We start from the raw sequence: 20,067 nt of genomic DNA, 5'->3' as shown, positions 1-20,067 counted from the left end.
CACACACACACACACACACACACATGTATAAGCAAGTCATTGTGATTTGCACAGGATTTTCCCCCTGCAGGTTGAGAACACTGTTCAAGTGAGAATAAATAGTTCAAGTATTTGACTTTTTTTTGTAAATGCACTCATCTTTATAAATAAAAGAAAGGTTTTGTCTTTACATTAGTCAGAATTTACTCTTCATACATTAGAGGACCCGAAACCACTCTCAGAAAAATTCTGTCTGTGTGTCTGTTTGTCTGTATGTCTGGCTGGACAGAATCTAATGAAACTTTTGAAATGTAAAAAATGTTGAGTGAAAGCGATGTTATGAACAGTTATGTGGGGGATTTAATAATCCACTTTAAAATAATCTACTAATAAGCTTGCTCAATGTAAACCCCTGCACCACTCACTCATCGTCTATACCGCTTTATAGCGCGGGGGGCCTGGAACCTGGACACTGGAGCTGCAAGGCAAACACCTCCACCTATAGATATTCATTAGAAAAGCTAAACTGAACATTTTTACTGGAATTAGTTTATATTTTTAACATTAAAATAACAAAGTTATGGTGAAGTGAAGTGGTATAAGTGAATTTTAACACGCTGGAGGGGTTTTAAGACAAAACTTCATCTTTATCCTTTTATCTACTTTTTCCATTTCTCATCTGTGATTCACTCTCCGATTACCGAACAGGGAGTGTATTTGTCTGACCGCCAAAGAAGGACAACTTAGTGTAAACAAGGCGTAAGATCCTCAACCTTACAGAATGGGATTTCTTTGTATTAATAAGTTAGACAGAGAGTTCTGCTGTACAGAGAGACACACAGACATGTACGTGGGCTTCAACCTCAAATAATAATAATAATAATAATAATCATAATAATAATAATAATAATATCACTGATTACATTAAAGATCAGCAAATTATTTTTCAGCTTTAACCTTTTAACTTTTTCTTCAAACTCTTTTCTCGTTAACGACGGTGCTTACTTTAGTTATTAATTAATTAAAGGTTTAATGCTAAATGCTTAATTTACTGCTGCATGATTATTTTATTGCTGTATTTATTTATATATGCAATTTAAAATAATCTGTGTCACAAAAACAGATTTTGTCAGATTTTTTAAAAATTGTTTCGTCTGACAGAGTTTAAAATTAGTTGTTGTGGTGGTTTTGTTGTGTCTTTTACTGTTTTCAGCGTTTTATTATCGTTATTTAGAATGATATTGACCGCAAAAAAAGACAAAACCTTTATAAATCACCTTTATATATTTAAACATTCATTTATTTATTTTAAATAGGTAAAAGCATTTTAAAAATCCGTGTTCATACGGAGGACTTTTAAAACACTAACGCAAGCCATTTCCGGTTCCGGTACTGTTGCTAAGTAACGCGTGCCGCTGTTGATACAGACTGTGGAAATGCTGAGCGTTTGAGTCGCTCGTGCGTGCGAGCTTCAGTTGTGTTTATTATTATGTCTGTAAATAATAAATGAATAAAGTGTTGAGTCATGGCGCTGAATGCGATTAAAGATGGAGAATTCACCGCTACTGTTTATAAACTGGTGAGTTCATGCTAACCTGCTGTTAGCTTAGCAGCCTCGCGCGCGTTAAGCGGTATTTTGTTGTTTTTCTCTGTTTTATATCTAATATTAGAAATGTGAAAAAATGTAAAGCATGTGTATTATTCATTTTTATTACTGTTATTGTTATTATTTTAGATTAAAGATGGGCGCTATGGAGACGCTATACACATCCTGAGCAATGAACTTCAGAAGCACATGAAAGTAAGTCACATGTCATCATTTCTCAGAGTTTCAGTGTTACAATATTTAATGTTGAACTTATTTAAAAAAAAATTGAAATACATTTTTGAGACCTTTTATATTATGTTATGCACTGATTTTCTAAGTTCCACCCGGATGCACACAGGCACAAAAAAGTTCACACCATTTTGGTTTTTACAAAAACCAACTTTACAATTAAATTTGAGCTCCTTTTTTTAACCTACAAATAAAATTGTAATAATATATATTCATATAACTGTTCTTTGGCTATTCCATACATGCTATGACTGTTCTGTGACTGTTCTCTACATGCTGTGACTGTTCCTTGACAGTTCCCTGTATGTTGTGACTGTATTGTCTGTTTGTTGACTGTTCCATACATGTTGTGACTGTTCTCTGACTGTTCTCTACATGCTTTGACTGTTCCATACATGTTGTGACTGTTCTCTGACTGTTCTCTACATGCTTTGACCGTTTTCAAATTCAAATTTTATTTGTCACATACACAGTCATACACAGTACGATATGCAGTGAAATGGTTAAACGACCGCCGGTGACCTTAAAAAGAAAATAAAAAAATATATATAAGGAATAAATATTAATAAAAGAAATAAAATACAAAGGAAAATAAATGTAACTAGTAAAATTAACAACTGTACAAATAAGGGCATGTAAAAATATTACAAAAATAGAATATAGGAATATGGGGGGGAAATATATATATAATTTTTTTTTAAATGTTTTAAAGTGGCATTAAAATGTCTTAAAGTGTCAGAGTGGCAAAGTGTCATGTGCAATGGCAGGTAAACATGTATTCTATAAAGTGACATGTGCAATGGCTTCAGATATGATCTCTCTACATGTTGTGACTGTTCATTGACTGTTCCATACATGCATGTTGTGAATGGTCTATGACTTTATTCTCACTGCTTTAACGGTTCTATGACTGTTCTGTTAATTCTCTGACTGTTCTTCTATCATGTTTTTTTCCCCCCAGTCTCGAGCTGCCCTGTCTCTCCTGGGTTACTGCTATTACCATGTGCAGGATTTCACCAATGCAGCCGATTGTTATGAGCAGCTCATTCAGCTGCACCCAGAAGTGGAAGACTACAAACTATACTACGCCCAGTCCCTGTACGGAGCGTGTGCTTTCCAGGACGCAATGAAAGCCACGTTTCTTCTGGACAGTCCTACGAGTCACATCAAGGTGATATGATCTACCCTAATGCAGGAAAAAAAAATGCCTCTCAAAGCACGTTTTGTAGATTTAGTGTGTGTGTGTGTGTGTGTGTGTGTGTGTTTTTTTTTTTTTTTTTTTTTAAGAAAATACATTTTAGTTATGTAATTGTGGAAGCTAATGACCATTTTTCTCTTCCAAAACTGTCCCTGATGGTTAAAGAGATTAGACGCACATCTGTAAACATGATTCAATACAAAATATAACTTTCATTTGTGCTTTTAGGTTTTATTTTTATGTTTCTGACCTTCTGAAGACAAACATCAGGACTCTGACAGACCCCTAACCCAAAATTACTCCACCATATTTAGAACTCAGTGTTATTTTATACATGTATATCATGAACTATGAACAATTAAATAACCTGTTAAAATATATTCATAAGCTATTTTTCATGTTCTGATAATTACTTGCATTAGAAAACATTTATATCAGTGTGTATTATATTTTTATGAATAGTTAACATAATGCTTTATAAATAGTAACACATTACAGCACAAAAGCACAATTTCAGGTTCGTTAGTTTGCTATCTCGTAATGATCATATATATAAATGTTGTAATTTTTTATGTACATCCAGTATGTGATATTTCAATATTCAGTCTATATACAGTACTGTGCAAAAGTCTAAGGCACTATATTATATGCTGTACCCATTTTGTTATATATGTTTATTGTGTCTGCATAATTATGTACAAAATCATTCAGTATTTTCATATATAACTTAAAAATTAATAAATAACATTACAGGAGAATATATGCATGGCTGTAAAGAAAAAAAATATAGTAGAAGACAGACCAGTTTTCAGATGGAAACAAAAAACCTAATGTACGCTCCTGGGATTTGCATAAAAACAGGAAGGAGCGAGTTTGACAAAGTTACCAGGAGAACTCAAATTCTCCAGCAAGCTCAGTAAAACCTAACAACTGTTTTACTTATAGTCCGGTGCAAAAGTCTTGGGCACATACAGAAATATGGCACAATATGGTTTTGAAAACGTTTCTGAATAAAAGAAACTTCTATAAAGAGTAATAAAATAAACAGTCACTATTTGAAGTGAAAACTCATTGTTTAAAATTAGGAGTTTTAGACAGATTTGTGAAGTTTTATAAGAAAACAGCGGTTTTACTGAGCTTGCTGGAGAATATGAGTTATTCTGGTAACTTCACACTCGCTCCTTTCTATTTTTCTCTTTTCTACCTTTCCATGCATATATTCTCCTGTAATGTTATTTATTTATTACATTTTAAGTTATATAAGGAAATACTGAATGATTTTGTATATGATTATGCAGACATCATAAACATATATAACAAAATTGGTACAGCATATAATATGGTGCCTAAGACTTTTGCACAGTACTGTACAGGTATGACAGCCAGAACATGAACTTTTTCAAACAGCGCTCGTTTACTTGCCACAATCTGCTCTTGTTTACCTGCAGATGATTAAACTTCAAGCTGCTATAAAGTACGGAGAAGAAGACTTTCCAGCAGCGATGGTGAGGTCATGGTTTTAAGGGAACAAATTCAATATAACAACAATATGGTCTGTCAAAATTTGTTTTATTCCTTCTTTTACAAAATAGATTTTAAAGAACAGTGCAATGTTTGATTTTTCCCAATGTTTCATCTGTAAGAAGGTTTAGTGTTATAGCTAGTGTTTGTGTAAAAGCATCATAAAAATCATCTGATCATAGCGGGTCTCGGCAAATACTACCTCAGACGAACGACAACATAGAGCTTTTTTCACTGCACCATGTTATTTATAGTTATTATATAGATATATAGATAGTTATTTAACAAAAATGAAGCCATGTTTGCTGGTCAGGAGGATTAAAGTGTATGTTAACACAACGCCAAGCGGGAAAGATATTTTTTTTAATGGTCTTAGAGCAACAATTGTTGCTGCACTTTAATCTAGAAAAGGTTATAAAACAATTTCTAAAGAATTAGGAGTTTATTGCATTACAATGAGAAAAATTCTTCACAAGTGAAGAGCATTCAAGACAGTTGCTGATCTTCCTAGGAGTGGACCTCCCTACAGGAGCTACATCTCAGACCCTACAGGCCTCACTGAGCATGTTGAATATTAAAGTCCATGAGACAGCACAATTAGAAGAAGACTGAACAAATACAGTTTGTCTGGAAGGAATTCCAGGAGAAAGCCTCCTCTGTCTAAAATGAACATGGAAGCACGACTGAGGTTCACAAAGCTGCATCTGAACAAACCATGCATTTTGTGGAGTTATTTGGCCTTAATGTGGAGTGGAGTTATTTGGCCTTAATGCTCAGCACCAGGTTTGCAAAAACTAAACAGCATTTCAGCAGAAACACCTCATACCCACTGTCAAGCACAGCAGTGGAGGGGTGATGATTTGGGCTTGTTTTTTTTTTTCAGCAACAGGACGTGGGGACCAGACTGTTCTAGAGCTAGATGTGAGGCCATCCGTCTGACAGCTAAAGCTTGTGCGAAATTGGGTCATGCCACAGGACAATGATCTGAAGCTCACCAGTAAATCAACATCAGAATGGCTGAAAAATAAAAGTGTTAAGTTTTTTGCAATGGCCCAGTCAAAGTCCAGAGTATAGAAAAGAATCAGCTTCCTATAAGATAATAATTTTTTTTTTTTTAGCTGTATTTAATCAGTGCAACTTTTAACGTCCAAGTGAAAGATTTAACCCATTGAGAAGTTGATTAGCTTCACTTACAGTGATTGACTTACAAGCTATTTTCCAAATCAGTGACTCTGTTTTGTAACTTTGTAGTTTTTTTCCAGACGTTAGTGTTATATCTTTTACATAGATGTTGAAAGTTGCACTAAGCAAATACAGATGAATAAAACTAAATCTGTGTCAAGCTGCATGTTATTCGTTTGATGGTGTACTTGCCTAATATTGAGACCTAATTTTAAAGTTTTTACACAAAAAAAAAAGAATTACATTTTTCAGATGCCTGTATTTTCCATTTCACCGTAAGATGTTATCATACGTTAATGTTGTCTCAGCTCTTACTGCTTACTAACCAGTGCTTGTGGCTGGAAGTGGCTGATTTTTGGCAAAAATAAAAATGGTTTCAGGCTCTGGTGGAGCAGTTGCCTGCGGACGACCCCGATACCGAAGTGGATCAAGGCTGCCTGCTGTATAAGCTCGGAGAACATGAGAAGGCCTGCTCCAAGTTTACAGGCGCCATGCAAGTGCTGGGATACCAGCCAGGTGAATAAAGCAGGGCTCTCTCTCTCTTTCTCTCTCTCTCTCTCTCTCTCTCTCTCTCTCTCTCTCTTTCTAACACCACCATCACTTTTATTTGCTAGGCTGAACAAACTTACATAGTAAAGATATACAGTATTGTGTGTATATCACTCTGTGCTATGATGTTGTAGGACAGTTTTCTACAGAAAAGTGGGGTGCTGAAGCAGTGACGAAGAGTTCCTGCTACCAGCAGAAAGTTGATTGATCATTCTTTCCCCTAAACTTCTGAATAGTTTTTATGTTTCTGATACTACAGCTATAAGATTAAAGAAAGAAATGCTAGACTTTGTCCATTTATAATCATGTTTAACACTGATGAATATCTATGAATCGAGTAAGTCCTGTGTTATTGCAGCTAAACGCAGTCGTTCCTGTCTTGTAAAGCATTGGAAAAGTTAAAGTAACAGCTTCAACCCTTAAAACTCAAATGACACAAATCCCTGCCAGCAAAAACCACAAAAAAAAACCTGCTTATACAAAAGTCCTCCTGTTGTGTTGATGGGGGGGGGCTTCAGATCAAACGTTTGGTGCATTTGGGTTTTCAGACGTCTCAGTTAAAACTTAAGTTGTCATTACTTTTAAAATGACGTGACAAAAATGTTGAACTCGTATCATTTTTTTAAATGAGTGATCATGTGTATCTGTGGTATTTCTTTGCTTTTTTATTGTTGGCTTAGTCATTTTTCTATAAATGTATACAAACCTATAAAAAATATTAGTTCACTTCATTATGTTGCCTAGGTTGTGCTGAAAATCTTTGCACAAACCTGACCCCTATATATATTAAAACATAGTTATGCAAAAAAAGTCTAACAATGCCAATGAAAAATAAAATTTAACTGGTCCCAGATCAGATCTAATTATTTGCAATAACAGAACAGCCTAATTTTTTTCTTGATTTCTTCCACAACACTACAAAGTCATGTGTCAATAATAAAAGTTTTATATTTTAATGAATGCCACATTGGACTTTTTATCTCTTTACAGTTACACTATAGACTCCTTGCATTAATGTTAAATACATAATGTTAAACAGACCAAATCAAAGACTGCACAAGTGTTTCATTTGCCTTTCCTGTCTGTTGTTTCTTGCGTTACTATGGAAACGTAACATGTTAGAACAAACAGATTAATATTAGCCAGGGATTTACAGCCAGACTTACTTTCTGACCAATCAGAATCTAGAACTCAACAGAGCTTTGGTATAACAGGCTATATATAAAATAATAATAATAATAATAACAATAATAAAATGCACCTATATTAGGCAATAATTAAATTTAAACTATTCATATAGTAATCATGTGGAAGTGAAATGTAACACAATGTCTTGTAAATGTAAGATCTGTCTTCATCTTTTCTTTCTAAACTTTTGCACTCAAATGTACTGTATAATTTAAGCTGTAAGTGACACTAAACAGTGGTATTTAATAGTATGTTTAGACATATTTTCTCCATGAGGGAATCCAGTTTTATATATACTCAGGAAAAAAAGAAACGTCCCTTTTTCAGGACTGTGGATTTCAACAATAATGTCGTAAAAATCCAAATAACTTTACAGATTTTCATTGTAAATGGTTTAAACAATGTTTTCCATGCATGTTCAATTAACCATAATCAATTAATTAACATGCACCTGTGGAATGGTCGTTAAGGCCTTAACAGCTTACAGCGTTCTAAAAACGCAGAAAACTAAAAACACTTGTCTACCGACTGTGAAAAACACCAAAAGAAAGATGCCCAGGGTCCCTGCTCATCTGCGTGAACGTGCATTAGGCATGCTGCAGGGAGGCATGAGGACTGCTGATGTGGCTAGGGCGATAAATCGCCATGTCCGCACCGTGAGACGCCTAAGATGGCGCTACAGGGTGACAGAAAGGACATCTGATCATTCTCGCAGTGGAAGACCACGTGTAACAACACCTGCACGGGATCGGTACATCCGAATATCACACCTGCGTGACAGGTACAGGATGGCCACAACAACTGCCCGAGTCACACCAGGAACACACAATCCCTCCATCAGTGCTCAGACTGTCCGCAATAGGCAGTCCATGAGGAGGAGATGCACTGCAGTACTTCAAGCAGCTGGTGGCCACACCAGATACTGACTGGTACTTTTGATTTTGAGCCTCCCTTCATTCAGGGACACATTGTAAAACATTTTTAGTTTATGTCTTATGGTGTTGACTCTTTTAATGTTCATACAAATATTTACACATTAAGTTTACTGAAAGTAAAAACAGTTGAAAGTCAGAGGACGTTTCTTTTTTTGCTGAGTATATATTTCCATACGAACAGGAAAAAGTGATACGTTTATGAAATGGTGTGTTTATACTGGCTGGACGAGCCGGCGGTCCTCAGGGTAGTCGTTTAGTATTTTTATGGATGTGGTTGTGGTAGGAGGGGTTCTGCATCCTTCACTGGCTCACGTGTGTTTTTCCCATTTCAGATTTGGCCTACAACATCGCTCTGTGTCACTACAGCCTCAAGCAGTACGCCGCAGCCCTCAAGTACATCCGGGAGATCATCGAGCGTGGGATAAGGGAGCACCCAGGTTTATATTCGCTCACCACCGCTCTTCTTCTACATGGGTGTAACCTTTATTTTCTGTTCCAACATGAAGCTCTGGTCTTGGCTCTGCATCTCGAATGAAATAATTTTTCCAAAAACGAGCTTGGTGTAGATTTTTATTTTTGAGATGATATTCAGGTCAAATTACCGGCGAAGAAAAACGCGATTTCAGTTCCAGATTGTGGGGATGTTTTGATTTCCATAATTGGTGCCTGTATGACCAATAATAAAGTTGGAGACAAATAATTCGATTATTTATTTATTTATTTTGGAACGAGCCAGTGGTGGTGTGTGACGTGATACGTGCAGGGAATCCAGTCATCAAAATTCTGAATCAGTTGGGGTTTATGGAGGAGCTTGTGTTGTAGTCCCAGTAAATGTGAATTACAACAAGCAATGTGTGAGGTGAGGCAATGCATGGATGAGATTGGCACCAGTTTCCGGGGTAAGGGATGGGTGGCAACAAAGTAACATGACTTAGAGACACTGTTAACATAGGATTCAAAAGTCAGGATACTGTCTAAGCCGTCAGGAACAGGCAGAGAGTACTGGCTACCTAGTATACCAGTAGAAATTAAAGTATCTTAATCGTGTGTACTGTACTCAGTTGTAAGGAATTTACCGGTTTAAAATTACTGAAAGTTAGTTTTAAAGACAAAAACAAAGAAAAAGAGGTTGGGGCAGTCGTAGTGGCAGCTGACCTCAGCAATACTTTTATTGCATAGGATACTGTGTATGACTGTGTAAAAATAAAATTTAAAGTTGGCTCTCAAGTTTTTAACCTGTGAAGATGGAGAAACTGTGGACCCATCAAGGCAAACTGTTTTAAAAGAGGAAAGAGTAGATTTTAAATCTATAACGAGAACATCTGTGCAGAAAAAACATGTTTTCTTTATGAAGACAGTGAACATACAGTACGAGAGTAAAAAAGCATGGTCATAACAGTAAAAACGATTACTGAATTTCCTAAAAATGTTACCAAGAAGCAGAAGATAGATTATAAACAAAAGAGGGCCTATGACGGAGCCTTGAGGAGCCTGAAATGTTTCAAAATACAGACTGAAATGTCTCCAAAACGCCAGCATGAGCATGTGTAGAAACTGCTTTGTCCAGGACTCTGGATTATAGTCCATGTCCTATATCTTAAGGATCCGAAATATTGCAGCTATTTTATAAGATGACAGAAAAAGGCTGGAGCTAAGAAATGAGTGTATAATGCAAGTTATAAGTAAGGAGAAGAAGGGGACACTGGATTTTACCAGAGTTGGTATGGGATAGAGCTGACACGTTAAAGATTTGATAGAATTTACATTTCAGTTTTAAAAGGAAGCTTAAAAGTAGTGAGAAGATTGCAGTGGGGATTGGTAGAAACCTTGTAGCAGGAACTATATAAAGTATTTGTTAAAGAGCCTAACTGCTGAAGGATATCAATAATTTCCACATTGAGCAGTGACGTGGGAGTGTGTCTGAAGATGTCAGGATGATATTAACAGTGTAAAACAAGGCTTTTGTGTCACCTTTAACTGACTTTATTACTTTTTTTATAATAAGCAGAACCTGGCTCGTTATAAGGAGCACACTGAAAGAAAATTGTGTACTGTAAGGTTTATACTGTTCTTTTTTTTTTTTTTTATGCTCAGAACTCGGCGTCGGCATGACGACCGAAGGGATTGAAGTAAAAAGCGTGGGAAACACACTGGTGCTGCATGAAACGGCCTTGATCGAAGCTTTTAACCTGAAAGCAGCCATCGAATATCAGCTAAAGAAGTGTAAGTACAAATGGCAGAGAACAAAAAACAAAGACAGCTCAGTTCTTGCATTCTTAATTCTGATTGGTCAGGTGGAACGAAGTTTCATAAGGGTATGAAGTGTAGCCTTATGTAACAGCAGATTTGGTGATCAATTATCAACTTGTTGCTTAACGAATCTAAACGACCTCGGGTGCAGGCCTGGGCTTTACTTCTCCGTTAGAAAATATGCAGCTTGTGAATAAAAGAAAGGAATCTGTACCACTAGCTTTGTCCTGTTCTTGCCCTCTGCAGATGATGATGCTCAGGAAGCGCTGACTGATATGCCACCCAGATCAGAAGAGGTACTTGTCATTTGTTCCCCCCCCCTCCCCCCACCACACACTCTGTAGCATGTGTATGTGTGCGTGCTTGTGTGTGTGTGTAGGCGTGTGGTGTTTTTTGACCTCTGTCTCCATGACGGCCTCGAATAACTTTGCATGTTGAACTTGTCTTTGCAAGCAGAAGCTGTCAGATGCCACATGCCTGTCAGCAGAGATTTCTTTTTCTCTCTCTTTTTTTTTCCCCCAAGCAGGCATGCTTGCTCATGTAAGCGACCTTTTTTCTGAGTTCATCACTGAACCTTTTTCTTTTTCAAGTCAATGGTTCGAGTTGAAGGTTTTACATCCTGATTGCTGTGGAATGATGATCCTTTGTGACACTGATGGGAGTTTAAGGCTCATTGGTTGTGGATAACAAACACACACGCATTAACACACACACACACGCATGCGCGCACGCACTGGCCTGTAAAAAAAACGATGAAACGCTGCAGGGACATGCTTCTTTTCTGGCACCTGGGGAGAAACAATAAACCCAAACCCCGGCCCCCGCTCGTTCCAGCCCTGCAGGAGACGTGGTTCAGACTCGAGGGGGTTCTGAGACGTGTCTAGCCGAGTTAGACCCAAGAAAATCACCAGATTGAAACATGAGCACAAAGTGTTTATCTGTTTACAGTGAATATTTTGAAGGTTTATTATAGAGATGCGTCTGTGCAGAAGAGCTGAGTGGATTGGAAATTGAAGTGTTTCACTGTTTGCTTCCCTCTAGTGACAACCAGCGATAGAGTTGGATGTGTTTATTACAGACACAACTAAGGTTTCTCTCTGGGATTTTTCATGAAGATTCTTACAGAGCAGCATGTTTAATATTTATATTTATCTTTGAAAATGCTGAATTTAGCTTTCGTGACACTCAAATATAGGACCATTTGGACCTGATTCCCACAGATAAGAAAGCACAAGGACCCACAAAACCATTTTGACATGTAAAATAAAGATAACACTGCATATATCTTTTTTACCTTTATGCTATGTATATAAAAAAAACTAGTGTGTTGCATTTAGAGAAAACGAAATTCTAGTTCTGCATGCAACAAAACATTTTGAAATATATATATGTTCAAATGTAGACGCTGGGTTGAAGGTTAATTTCAAATACAATACTGAGAATGTCTATTTGAATTCTCCTTGTATTTCTAAAATAAAAAGCCAAGCTTAAATTGTCCACCTACAGCAAATCAAAAATGCAGTAATGTTACAAGATCACCATAATTTTCAAATTTAAAATTACATTTAGGGATTAAAGATGCGACTCCGGTGCCGCGGTTTACCGACCCCTGTACTATACAAAACAAATGTTTTAAGAATTAAAAATAAATTAATTAATGAATAAATCCCATTATGTTTCATGCAAAAAATTAATTAAAAAAATCAGCCTGCATTTGTTTTAGGAAATTTGTTACATACAGTATAAAAACAGTGTATTAAATTATAGGGATGTTCCGATACAATATTTTCACAATACCTAGACACTGATTCGATTTGTATTGTGATTCCATAAATATCACAATTTTTGTGATTAATAATTCAGTATTTATTTATTTTTTTTTAGATTTTGTCACAGTTATAAACAAACTTGGTAAATAATTTGCTCATACCACACAGCATACTGTGCTGCCTGTAAATGTGTAGGATTATAGAGTAAATGCATTGTTTTCTCATCTCAAATGCAAAAATAATAATTAAAACAATCTATAGCGAGGAATGAATCCCCACACAAAAAAATTGTGATAAATAACTGAATCTATTTTTTTTAATCTCTATTAAACTATATATGCATAAATTTTATATATTAACATGTAAAAAAAAACTTTGCTGAAAAATACATTTGACGAACAAGACCTACTTTGCTTGATTTGAGGAATATTGTTTATAGAAATTTTTAAAATAAATATATCCCATGTTTGGTTCAAATAAAAACGGGTTTAAAAAATATGAAACATATTATACATAAAATATACAGTTTATAACTACGAGTTTATCAGAAATTTATTTTCAGAAATATTTTCTTCGTGTTAAAATATTAAACTATTAAGTGTTAAAATATTCGTATGAAGAATTATTTAAGAATTTGGCCCTGTAATTTAAAAAAAAAAAATAATAATCCTTTAAAAAAACCATTGAACATTTTTACCTTGTCCACAGCTGGATTAGAGCTATCAGCTTTGCTTCTTTTTTTTTATTTGTAGTTTCTGTGTGAGTGGTTATGATCATTAAATTCAGTTCAACATTACACACCGCTGCTGTGATGTTCTCCAGGGAACATTTCTCATTATATTTTTATAGGAGATTGTTTAAAAAGTGATATCAGATTAAGACCTTAGTAACGTCATCAACTAATCATTTGTATCCTTTACGTTAGAATTACCGCATTGTTTTTGCGATCGCAGGAGCTCGACCCCGTCACACTTCACAACCAGGCCCTCATGAACATGGACACCAAGCCGACAGAAGGCTTCGAGAAGCTGGCGTTCCTCCTGCAGCAGAGCCCTTTCCCTCCCTCCACCTTCGGCAATCTGCTCCTGCTCTACTGCAAATATGAGGTGCGACCCCTTCGAAGATTTTCGCTTTAATAATTCACACCAGTTGTTTATTGCTTTCTCCATGAGATGAATTATGCATGGTTGTGTAAGAGCATGAAGAAACCCCACACAGAGCTGTAATATCTCTCTGCTGTGAGTACGAGCATGTGCTGGGTTTCAATGTCTTGGTGTTTTTTTTTTTTCCTCGCAGTACTTCGACATGGCTGCTGATGTGATGGCTGAAAACGCACACCTCACCTACAAGTTCCTGTCTCCAGTAAGAAAACGGTTTTGTAGCTCTGTGAACTGGGCAAGGGGAGATCCTGAATACTGTAAATATTAGTCGGTGCTAATAATGCAGAATTCATACGTCATATTTAACGACTAATTGTGAGTGTGCTGCGTTTGTTTTTTTCTTGTGTTCAGTACCTGTACGAGTTTCTGGACGCCATGTTGACGAGTCAAACCGCTCCCGAGGAGGTAACACCCATCCTCATCACTATAGCTGAAGTCAAACAACACACTGAAATATCCTGAATACAGGCTTAAGACATGTTCTTAGTGGATGAAATATTTTCAATAATTCAAATAAATGTAAGTAATAATAATAAATATAGTTTCAAGCAATGATGAGGGGGCCCAAGCACCATGCACCATCGGCACCCGGACACACCAGAAGGACAGTGGGCACAGTGGTCATATCTATTTAAAGGGAACATACCAATATCATTGGCAGAATTTTAATAATAGGGGGAATTTTGACCTGCATGAGAATGGACTTTGTTAATCTATCTCTTGTATGTCTTTACTTTCCTAAAATATTTCTTTTTCGGTTCCGAAAAAGTATATATCAGAGATCCCCTGAATATAGATTTTTTTCATGAATTTCTTTCTTAACTCTACTCTTGTAGAAAAAAATAGGACTGAGTTGTTTCTAGTGCTTTGCAGCAGTGAAAGGTGACTAAGCACAGTTTAGTTAGTTACTGTACTTTTTTTTAACATATCTGTACTTTGCTTAGCGAATATGTTTTATGTTTACTGCATCCTACAGCAAATATCTGTAGTTTCACTGCAGTTCTGCATGGTGTAGGGTTACATAACAAGAATGCAATGTAATATTTAAAACAGAAACCTGCTGGCTGTTGTGCATTAATTGGATGATTTTAATTTCTAAAATTAATAATTAATAGTTACTAAAATTTTTAAAATTTAGACTTTGGATTAGTTTCTTGGACCCCTAAATATAACATCATGATAATAGTAGCCTGGGTTCAAGCCTGGGTTCTGTGTTACAGTACTTATGAACCTTTGCTTGTTCATGTTCTTTTAAGTCATCATCAAGAAATGTTCTGTTATTAAATAAAACGTGTTTAGCTTGTTTTATCAAACCTGGAGCTTTGTGTACCTTCTTCTACGTCTTCTCCAGGCGTTTCGGAAGCTAGACGATATGGCAGGAAAACTGACGGAGCGGTTACGGAAGGTCACCAATCTGGTAACTTTTTTTTTTTTTCACTTATATGATGATATGATATAAGTTTGCTATTTGTATAAAATAAAACTCTTGGAGGTGTGCTGTAACTGGAAAATAATAAATGACATGAACACCGCATGTGAACGCCACAAATTTGATTAAGTTCCAAACAGTCACAGTGTGTTTTTTTTTTTTTTTAAACCCTCTTATACCAAATTGTAAAGCAATTGTAGACATTTATATATTTTTTCTGTAGTTACATTAAACTTTACAATAGTTGTTTCTCCATTGTTTTCTGTCTTATATTAATAATAATATTAATTAAACAAAAAAATGACTTGTATAATAACTTATAAAAAGCCATTTTGTGGTTGAAGGTTCAGGAGTCACGGCGTTCACGGGACGACGAAGGTCTAAAAAAAGCAGTGGAAGATTACGATCAGCTTCTCGAGGAGTACGTGTTTAGACTTTACATTGCTACTTGATACTAAAACCTAGCTACAGTGGATGGGACCCTGAGCTGATGAGTTTTTTGTTTTGGCAGGTACGTCCCTGTGCTGATGGCGCAGACGAAGATTTACTGGAACCGCGAGAACTACAACATGGTGGAGAAGATTTTCCGCAAGTCAGTGGAGTTCTGCAACGAACACGACACGTGGAAGCTGAACGTCGCACACGTGCTCTTCATGCAGGAGAACAAATACAAAGAGGCGATCGGATTCTACGAGCCCATCGTAAAGAAACACTACGATAATGTAAGCGCAGCGAGATCAGGAAGAGTTGAGGTGCATGAGACTGTTTGAGAAGATGCATCTCAGGGGGCTATTAGGGGCTGTCTGAGTGTTCTTCTTATAAACATAAAATAATAATAATTATATATATATATATAGAGAGAGAGAGACAGAGACAAAGACTTTTATGTAAAATCATTAAGAAAAGGTTCTTCTGGTGCAGAATATAAGGAAAAATATGACCTTGTAAAAATTATAATATATTTTTATATAAATTTTATATAATATATAATATATAATTATATATATATAATTATAAACTGTAGTTTAGTTTTGTGCTTTCTGTTTTCATTTAGCTTTTTTAATCCTTTTTTTTACATAATTTTTAGGAAGTTAAAATTAATATGTAGAGGGTCCCATTCATCTTTTCTTCTATTTTTGCTTTTTATTTTACTTTTTTTCCATAATAATAATAATAATTCTGCAATAGCTTATTTAAATACATAAAATATTTAATGTCCCATTTAAGTAATTTAACCTTTTTGTTTTTTATTTCTCAAAATTCTGGTTTACTTTTGGTTTTCACTTTTCTCTTTTTTTCATTTCCATAAAAATTTTTTAATCAAAATTCTCTAAAATATTTTCAGGCACAAAATATATTTTAATGACATAAAAAAAAAAAAAAATATATATATATATATATATATATATATATATATATATATACACACAGTATATAAACTCTGTCATCTGCGGCATAAACATAAACAAGTTAATTTATAATATTTTTAACAAAAAATGTTTAGAAAAGGGAAGTTTTAATGTCTCAAGTTCTTAATATTTAATCCATTTTTCTGTCCTGCACATGAGGTTGAGTCAATTTAAAACCTTACATTAAAAACTTGCATTGGTTTTCTTGCACAAAGGTGTCACTAAATGACATCGGCCTTCGAATTAAAGTCCATTTCATTGTGTGTGATTGTTCCAGTGATTTATTTTCTCTAGGTTATAAAACTCTAATTATTAAAATATAGATTAAATTCAAATTTATTTTGCCACTTAAAGGTTTTCATTTGACTCACCCTGATCTATTTGCACACTTAGCAGTTACATTTAAGAATTTGCATTAACAGGAGATTGGACGTCCCCAGGTGTAGGATTGGAATTGAACCTGTGTTTGTGTGTTTTTCACTCACTAGCTGGAACAGTGTAACATTCAGGAGTGTCCCTGCAAAAGAAAGCCTTCGGTAAAGCGCGTGCTAGCATGTCAAAGTCTGACTGCATGGGACGTTCAGTGTGGTGTTGGAAGTTTGCCGTGTCCTTATGGATGGCGTTTGATTGTGTTTTCTCTGTCCTCGTCCTCTGACTGAATAAAAAGACATGTTTTGTTTTTTTGTTTTTTTTTTAAATCTAACAGATCCTTAATGTGAGCGCGATCGTTCTGGCTAACCTGTGTGTGTCGTACATCATGACGAGCCAAAACGAAGAGGTAAGAACTGTTTGTTTTATTAGCGTCTGCTGTGTTGTGAGCTAAAGATAATGAAAGACATTTTTTTTAACATTTTTTTTTTATTATTTATGTACCATTCACACATTTAAAAAAAAAATTGCAGCTCAAAGTCATTTACAGTGAAATAATACAAAAGGTAAAAAAAAAAAATGTTATAGTGAAAATGCAATAAATAATAGCAGAAGATATACAGAATATAGTAAATTTATAAAAATGGAATTAAGTTTAATGTAAAGTGTAAAAGTGAGAAAAATAAGTAATATTCCATGCTAAAATACTAAATTAGAGAAAAAATACAGATAAATATGAAGCAACAAATGGTAGGGAAAATGGGGGAAAAGTTACAATTTTGAATAATAATGTAAAGTATTGTGTAATTTTTAAAATGGTGGGTGTAAAAAATGTTAGTAGAGACAGAAAATTTAAAATACAAAAGATCATTAAAATGTCCAACAAATAGAATGGACTATAAAAATAATTACTGGTCGAACTAAGCAAAATATTTAATAAAAGCTACTTAAATACTACAGTGTATAACAGTTTTTACTGTTTGTTTTTTCGGTGCGTTCCAGATCTTCAGTTCATAAAGACAATACTTATAATTTGCATCACCATTTGTTTTAGGTCTCTTATGTAAAATAGGACATATTCATTATTGGATTATAATAATCCTCGAAATGACAAAAATTCTAATTCTAACCCAGACGGATCAGTCTGCATCACTGTTGTACAGCTTCCACAGCTTCGGAATTTTTTCTTGTCTGTTTAATAAAAATCATTTTCGAGGGGTGGCAATAATTCTTGACGGTTGTGTCTCAAAAGGCAGAGGAGCTGATGAGGAAAATCGAGAAAGAGGAAGAACAGATCTCGTACAACGACCCTGACAAGAAGGTGTTTCACCTGTGCATCGTCAACCTGGTGATCGGGTAACACGTCTCGTTCGTATTATATCAGAGAATAAAGCTGCCACGTGTGAAAGTTTAATAGCTAGTAAAAATCAGCAGTATTGACATACAGTAGGTCTGCCTAGCTGGCTTTGTTGTTTTTTTTTTGTTTTTTTTTTAGTATATATATACATATATATATATATATATATATATATATATATATATATATATATATATATAAAATAATAAATAATAATATAATTATTAAATAATAACAAAATAAAAATACATACAGGCAGACGGTATGCCTTTCTGTGCTTTGACTCCGCCCATCATCTTTGTTTGCTTTAAAGAAAGCAACATAATACAGAACAATAAACATTAGTTAACAAAAATAAGGCAAAACATTTAATAAATACTTCACCATACTGTTTGATGTCATAACAGTTCATGCATGCTCATGCTATGTCTAACTGTATGTTCTGGGGGCGGGGCTTTATGTACATGAGAGTAAACAAAAAAAATATTTGAATGTTGTTGTAATGCATCTACCTCACCACTAGAGGTCAAGTCTTGACTTTTAAAGGATGACTCAGGAGGAATAACCATCAGTTGGTTCATATTTGTATGTGATGTTAATACACGTTGTTCCATGTCATTTGAACCCACGCTCTTGTCCCTGCAGGACCCTTTACTGCGCTAAAGGAAACTACGACTTCGGTATTTCTCGCGTGATCAAGAGCTTGGAGCCGTACAACAAGAAGGTGCTGCGCATTTAACCTCTTTCTCTTTTTTTTCTCCAAATATTTCCTCCTCGTCCTCCAGTGTTCAGCGCTCGCATAAGCCCTCTCTATTTATTATTACTGTGGCCAAACGGAAGAGCACTCGGCCACAAGCAGCTGAACAAACACCATCCTTCCGTTCTCAGAGCCGTGCTGAGATAAACGCGCACTCATGAGCGTAGTTCTGTCCCTGTGCGAGTGAGAGACACTTCTTTTCACAAGATCTCTGTTGTCTAATTTATAAATTACACAATAACTGGCTAAGACTGCTGAGCTTGTTTCATGTAATCGATCAGTGTCTTTATTTCTTGAAAGGAACCCCTCAGGTTTTGGGGACCACAAGAACGCTTAGAATATACTGTAGAGTTCTTTATCCTGGTGTCTCATTTAACAGATTAGATTTGAATTTAACAACAGTATGAAGACTGTGATCGTAATACTTTAGGAGCTAATCCGTGCCGTGTGGCCTAAATTTCAGCTCGGAACAGACACGTGGTTCTACATTAAGAGGTGCTTCCTGTCCTTGTTGGAGAACATGGCCAAGCACATGATCATGCTGAGGGACACCGTCGTGCAGGACTGCGTCCAGTTCCTGGAACACTGCGAGTGTAAGTGTATATTAAAAACATTTTAAATGATTGTTCACATAAACCAACCCAGTCCACTGTATATTTATGTGTAGGACAATAATTAAAGAATTATAAGAATAATAGTTTTTAGATTTGAAGAAGCAGAGTTCACTTCACCGCCTCAATTAGGTGGATTAATTTTTTCAAAGACAGAAAATCCTGAAGTTTCTTATTTACCAGTCAAATTATTTAAAATTAGTTTGTGCACAAGTGAGTCGTTACTATAGAAACAACGATGCATTTAAACAAGCGTGTCGATAAAACCATTGTCAGACCGAGCAGAATGAAGAATTCCGAAATGATCCTGATGTTCTGTTCAGGAAGGCTAATGATAACGCTTGCTTTCTCCTCTCAGTGTACGGGAAGGACGTCCCGGCCGTCATCGAGCAGCCTCTGGAGGAGGAACATGCGCACATCGGGAAAAACACGGTCACCTACGAGGCTCGCATGCTGAAGGCTCTGTTCTATGAAGTCATCGGATGGAACGACTAGCGGCTCCTCCTGAACGCATCCCGGCTCGGGGTTTCAATAACAGCACGCGTTTAGAAGAGGGTTTTTTTCTAG

At 35.6% G+C, this 20,067-nt stretch overlaps 1 protein-coding gene across 1 annotated transcript; it reads left to right on the top strand.

Annotated features, from left to right (window-relative positions):
* Positions 1-1,387: 1,387 nt before the first annotated feature.
* On the top strand, positions 1,388-20,062 carry flr (fleer). Its single transcript, XM_053514413.1, has 19 exons — positions 1,388-1,558; positions 1,715-1,780; positions 2,778-2,987; positions 4,463-4,519; positions 6,098-6,233; positions 8,722-8,826; positions 10,484-10,612; positions 10,886-10,935; positions 13,362-13,514; positions 13,705-13,770; positions 13,920-13,973; positions 14,920-14,985; positions 15,342-15,418; positions 15,509-15,719; positions 17,113-17,184; positions 18,028-18,131; positions 18,778-18,856; positions 19,353-19,482; positions 19,859-20,062. Exons 1-19 carry the CDS (start codon positions 1,505-1,507, stop codon positions 19,993-19,995), a joined length of 1,956 nt encoding a protein of 651 aa, XP_053370388.1. The 5' UTR covers positions 1,388-1,504; the 3' UTR covers positions 19,996-20,062.
* Positions 20,063-20,067: the final 5 nt, after the last annotated feature.

The sequence above is a fragment of the Clarias gariepinus genome, chromosome 16, assembly GCF_024256425.1.
Source record: "Clarias gariepinus isolate MV-2021 ecotype Netherlands chromosome 16, CGAR_prim_01v2, whole genome shotgun sequence".
In the NCBI taxonomy this organism is placed as follows: Eukaryota; Metazoa; Chordata; class Actinopteri; order Siluriformes; family Clariidae; genus Clarias; species Clarias gariepinus.
This window is presented reverse-complemented; position numbering and strand designations above follow the sequence as displayed.

Bases quoted from the DNA above. Each gene is read 5' to 3' on its own strand.
- flr (XM_053514413.1), top strand. From the start codon at position 1,505: ATGGCGCTGAATGCGATTAAAGATGGAGAATTCACCGCTACTGTTTAT. The intron at 2,988-4,462 runs GTGATATGATCT...GTTTACCTGCAG, and splicing joins GTCCTACGAGTCACATCAAG to ATGATTAAACTTCAAGCTGC. The intron at 15,419-15,508 runs GTACGTGTTTAG...TTGTTTTGGCAG, and splicing joins TACGATCAGCTTCTCGAGGA to GTACGTCCCTGTGCTGATGG.